We start from the raw sequence: 6000 nt of genomic DNA on the forward strand, positions 1-6000 counted from the left end.
TCCGACGTAACAACTCTTTCTCACATTCGAGCGGGATACAATTGTCCGCGTCATTTGCACCAATTTCCCAAAGTCGACACGACGACAAACGTTCCGTGCCCTGCCCCCCTCCGATACGAAAACATTCAGGTCCACATTGGCTTGTCCACGAATGCACAACTTCTATTTGCACATGTGTCTGTTTACAACTGCATAAAACGCACTTGAGATTTGAATGTTCGTGCGAAATGAAATATGATGCAAGCTGCATTGGAGAAGGATTGAGATGCACATTGTTCGGACGTGTTATGCGCCCTGAGTAATTGCCGAGTCCGATGAGCGAGACGTGCTGGATACGTATTGTTCTTAGCGTGTCACTGAATTCCTGTCTATATGCGAGAGGCATGCCAATGATGCATGAATATATGATACGGAGAGTATACACGAGGATTGCATGAGCATGTTTTAACAGTATAAGCACTAATCTAGACAGATAAACGAGAATTATGTTAATTTAATATTAGAGTTTAGATCGGTGAGAGACGATAGGTCGGGTTTTTAGCAGCAAAAATCAATATTTTAGCGATTCGATTAGAGATATCTTTCTCCTTTCGATGTATTAATTTCGATTGTGTACAAGTTACATATAAATATCTTATGTATCACAAGACGTATCGTCAAATTAACCAAGTTAGGAGTAGGAAAAGTAAGTCGAGTGTAACAAGCGTAAGATTTTGAAATTATGTTTAGAGGAATAATTTTGTGTAAACGTCTCTTCTCGTCGGATATTTAAGTGTTAAATATGCGATTTCCTTAGTTTATTTATACCGATCGCGTAACTCCCGAGGCGAGTAATCTCAAGCCGGATCCGAACCAAGCAGACGAGTGCAAACAAACGCCAATGAACAGCGTTCTCACTTGAGCGAAGAACGGCATCGCCACGCCGCGCCGGTGTTTATCCGAAGCAAGTGGTCCATTCGCGTTTGTTCGCTCTCGTTTGCTTTTATCTGGATCCAGCTTTCAAGCTTATTCGATGCGCTCTTATACGAAATGCGAACGAGACCGAACGCGCTTTATTCGTATCACCCGGTACGTCCAGCGAACGTACGCTAGAATCGAGTAATCTCGTCCGAAACGTGCGTGTCACGTGGATCGGTTAATCGCTGAATTCCGCGCACGCGGCTACGCGGATGAGTGCGTTTCGTTGTACCGTCGAGCGTGCCGTACCGCGCCGTGCCGTGCCGTGCCGCGCCGCGCCGCGTCGCGTCGCGACGCTCGGCGTTGTGCTCTGCCATAAAATCTAACATTTAGCCCACCATTATCCGTGTTCTCAGGCGCTGCGTTCCAATTTTGCGCACATTCGCGATGAAATAAGCAATGTATAGTAAAAAATCAGATTTTGTATACATTTGCAAATATGCGAGATACGCTCTCAAATTATTACCGCATTATTTAACCATGGATTTTGGATTATTTTTTTTTTTAGATAATTTTATTGAAAAATTTTGCTCTCTTCAGTTTATTTTCTTTTTTATGTCAATTGTTAAATATTGTGTAAAATAAATTGTGAAAATAGATTTCAGATCGCAGCGCTCGTATGATCTTTATTTTATTCTCGAATCAACTCTTTCAAGACCCTACAAATTATTTGTTAAAAAAATTTGATATTTAACTAGTATTATAATATACTATTCCATATTCATTATAATATATTATTTCATATTCTAGAGATATATATCTTTAAAGTTCTAAACACAAAGAACGAAAGGTTTTGTTAAATCTCAGAGGAATGTTCTTTTTATCATAGACTGAAGATATATATCTCAACAAATGTAACGATGGAGAAAATTGTCTCGAAAGGGTTAAAGTTATCGAAGAACGAGAATGGATAAAAAAGGAGGGCGAAAAAAAAGAATTAGGTACAAAGATTACAAAATAATACTCTCGTGAATTCCAACCGCGAAGTTGTGATATCGAAGAAGATATAGCAAGGGGACCGTCTCCGACCGAGTTGTTCAACAGTGAACATCGTGATGAGGGACAAGAAGTAGGGGAGCCGCGAAACTTTTAATTAGCGAGTTTATCCATTTGTACTGTACGCCGCTCAAAAGGGGAACAACCGCACCTCGTCGGTCGAAAGTCGAGAAAATAAGAACTCAGGAACGAGTCGCACTATATAAGTGGGTGACGGCGTTGGGAAGCTACGAATAAAACGCGAAAGATGAGAAGGGATGAAGAGTTAGGCGAGCCGTGGTGAGGGGTTCTGAAGAGGCACAGAGAGGAGATGGCGGGAAATAAACGAGGTGTGGTAGACTGGACCGAGGCTCCCGATCCCACAATGCGCCACAATGGAGCGCCGACGATGGTTTTGCATATGAAAGAGGGCCGAGAATGGAGGGAACGTGGAGCCAAAGGCCGGGGGAGGGAGAAGAGGGGGAGGGAAGGGGTGGTAGGTGTACGTAACGCGATATTATATCGGACCAGAGGGGTGAACCCACTCCCTTCCCTCCCCTCCCCTCGCTCTCTCTCATCCCCGAATCTCTTTATGTCTATCTATCCGTCTGTTCCGTTACCACCGTGGGTTCCTTCGCGGTTTCTCCACCTTAAAGGACCACGAAGATCGGAGAATTTGCGGAGGAGGAGGGAGGAAAATCGTAAGCCGACAGTACCCTGGGAGGAAACTGCATTAGATAAAGAGAGCGTTTTTGCATTAAGATAGAGGCTCGTTTCCATACAAGGCACGGCGTGCCCTTTAAGATCTCGGTCGTCCTCCCGTCTCTTCCTCCCTATACTTTAAATCCTCTGCTTCCCTCATTGTGCTGCAAATTCGTGACCCACTCCTGCACAGGAAGACATGGTGCGCGGTGCTGCGTGTCCTAAAGAGGGAAAGGGAAAATGACGGTTTTCGTCTTGGTGTACAGGATTTCCCTTTTTCGGGGGACGCAGCAGGATCGCGAGGTCGCCCGGTTTTCGAGTTTCAACTTTCGGATGCGGAGCGACGTATTGTGTACGCTTTCGAGTTTGCCGTCGTAGTTGCTCGCACGATATTATCCGACTCACGTTGCTATGGATACGTTCTTTCACTTCCGTGAGCGATTTTCATATTCACGCAAAAATCTGTTACAGAGTTTTGCGTGAGAGTAAAAGCCCCACGGAGAAATTATTTGCTGATCATCTTTTGGCAATAATTGAAAGATAGTTTATTTTTAATTTTGTTTTGCTATTGTTGTACTGTTGTATTTCCAGTTTACCCCCACAGATATTAAATATAATATAAACGTCATAAATTTCATCTTTCCTCTATGTTTCATTCATTCCTCTAATGCATATTTTTGAATTTTTAATTTCGAGAAACTGTTTTGCGAAACACCCATTCATTGTTTCGCACGAGAATGCTTTTTTAGTCTATCCCTCGTTTCCTTTTCCTAATTCCTCCTTTTCAGTACAATACAATTAATCATCAGCAAATGAATTGACGGCAATACGGTATAAATGTTTGAGAGTCGCGAACATCTGTTGGTCGCGGCGACTTTTCCGTCCCCTCCGAGAGAGTTTACAGTACCCTCCTCCTCCCAAACGTCGCAAGGCGCACCGAAAGGGAGAATGGGGTCGCGCTTATACTCCGGCATAATATATTATAAGTGGAGGCACTCACAGGGCCGTCACTACCAAACACTCGCACCCTCTCGCATCCCAACCGTCTTCCCTGCTCCGTAGCCGTCCCCCCTTCGCCCTCCGCGACCGCTCTCTATACACTCCGCTCGCGGGTTATCGATAAGAACCGCGGAACTCCTTTGTCGGTTGATAGATAGCCTTTCAGAGCGATGCGAGGTCAGATATTCGACATGGTACAGGTTCAATTTCATGCCAATAATATCTGTGCAGAGGGAAGCGAGTATAAGGGCAGAGGACGAAGAGGGGGGAGGGAGGGTGGAGGATGAATATTCGCGATACGCGGCACACTGCAGTTTCCTCTTTCAGGATAGCTTCAGCCAGAATGTGGGGCAGAATGACGATTAATACGTGTTAACCGGTCACGATTGCATTTTCTCGCCCCCTTTCTCCGTCCGGCCTCTCTTCTCCCCTCCCCTTTTTTCATTGATTTTAATCCGTAAAAAAATGGGTTTAATTAATGGGCGTATATCAGCGGCTTGGAACGAACTGCAATAACCCGTGAGAGTTCAATTTAGGGTTGATGATACGAAGGATCGCGAGCGAAAGCGCGGTAACCCACATTCGGAATAGTCACGATAGTTACTTCAGAAGTAATATAACTTGCGGAACGTTCACGAGAGCGTGAAGAACTTGTAATAAATTATACCAATACGGCAAGATCACAGAGGCGAAATATGTGTGTTTGGCCGACGTTTATTTCTATCCTATTTACTATTTTTATATCCAATATGAAGCTCGCTCGCGAGTTTTTGATGTAAACATAATGTTACATCCTGTGAGAGTAAAGTACCTGAACTTTGCTACTAAACCGTTATCTCTCATGGCTACCTTTCTTTATTTTTCCGGAAAGTTACGTTCTATGGGTTATCGTGTTCTTGCTCGCGGAATTCTTCATATTTACACAGTGGCAGACCGTCGCGTGGCGCGGCAACGGTACAATTTTCCAGTCGAGGGATGTGGCGAAGAAGCCGTAGCAGAGACTACGCCATAAAGAGAAGATTCTTTCGTAGAATATACGAGGCTTTTGATGCCCGCCTTCGAGGCGATGTATACGAATATTTCATTCATTCGCGTATAGAAAGCGTCCCGTCTTTATATCTCTCTTTTTGCGCAAAGTCTCGCAGACGTTATCGTAATCGAGTTCATATTTGAATCGCGACAGAAAGCTTAAGATTGTACCTCCGAATATTTCAGGAGTAACTGACGTTGAGGGAAAACCGGGAAAAGCGGGATAGGAAAGTGCTTTAGGTTAGTAAGAAGTTGTATTCTTCCTCAACATCGGTGAACAGAGCAATTCTATAGAACTTTGCTTAATAATTAACTCTTTCGGTATTTATGTTCGGCATTTTAAAGCATATTAAATGTCGTTTGTGCACGTTTTTACATTAAGAACAGCTTTTACTTCAATTACAATTCGAAATGAAAATAATAGTTCAAGAAATTTTATTCCAAATCTCACCGAAAGGATTGATTAAAAAAGCATAAGACTGTAGAAGCTGTAAAAAGATCTGGTTTAACAAGCACTTTCACGAAATACTTCTCGAGGTAGACTGCGGTTAGATAACGCGACGGAAAAGAAATCGTTAATTAACGAGTTACGCACGGCGGTAAGATTAGGTAGGCTTTGGAAAGGCGGGGAAACGATTCCGAATCGCTCTCTAAGAAATGGGTTTGTGAGGCCAGGTGGCGTGGATTAAAGCAGACACCAAGGCGATCCTAGCGATTCACGAGCACGTGATCACGAACAACGCCCGTTTGTCGGTGACCCACAGCGACTACAACACGTGGACGTTGAACATTCGCGGTGCACGCCGGGAAGATCGCGGGATTTATATGTGCCAGGTCAACACGGATCCCATGAAGAGCCAGGTATTTCCAAATTTATAAAAATACGACAAAGATATATACAACTTATTTTATACGAAAAATAATCACATATACACACGCGCGCGTTCTATTTTTTTTTTTAAGATTATATCGCAAGTATACAGAAATATATAATAATTAATAATTATCACGCAATTATCAAGCGAATGGAGTATTTCTCCAAACGCGAAAATTACTTCAAGTTCAATGATTTATAATTGCGACCTCAGACTCGGAGTTCTACGCTTTAATCCGGTCGGTGGTTTCGTTCTATATTTTGTAACACTCTCCGTATTCTCTCTTCGCTGCGCGCGCGTATACACACGCGTATACAGACGCGCTATAATTTATCTCCTCCGCATTTGCAGAGCGCGTTTTTGGAGGTGGTAATACCGCCAGACATCATCTCAGAAGAGACCTCGAACGACATGATGGTTCCCGAGGGAGGTGCTGCGAAGCTGGTGTGCAAAGCGCGCGGTT

The 6000-nt window shown here is 43.6% G+C and overlaps 1 protein-coding gene across 1 annotated transcript in view; it reads left to right on the forward strand.

Moving 5' to 3' along the window:
* LOC105449591 (neurotrimin-like) overlaps positions 1-6000 on the forward strand; it is a 125751-nt gene that overhangs the window by 103229 nt on the left and 16522 nt on the right. The window contains exons 4-5 of the mRNA XM_011688871.1: positions 5338-5523; positions 5889-6000. The exon at positions 5889-6000 is cut by the window's right edge and continues 66 nt beyond it. Of these exons, the coding sequence (XP_011687173.1) occupies positions 5338-5523; positions 5889-6000 (298 nt within the window). The remainder of the gene's footprint in view (positions 1-5337; positions 5524-5888) is intronic.

This window comes from Wasmannia auropunctata, unplaced genomic scaffold (assembly GCF_000956235.1).
Source record: "Wasmannia auropunctata unplaced genomic scaffold, wasmannia.A_1.0 LD336074.1, whole genome shotgun sequence".
NCBI classification, from domain to species: Eukaryota; Metazoa; Arthropoda; class Insecta; order Hymenoptera; family Formicidae; genus Wasmannia; species Wasmannia auropunctata.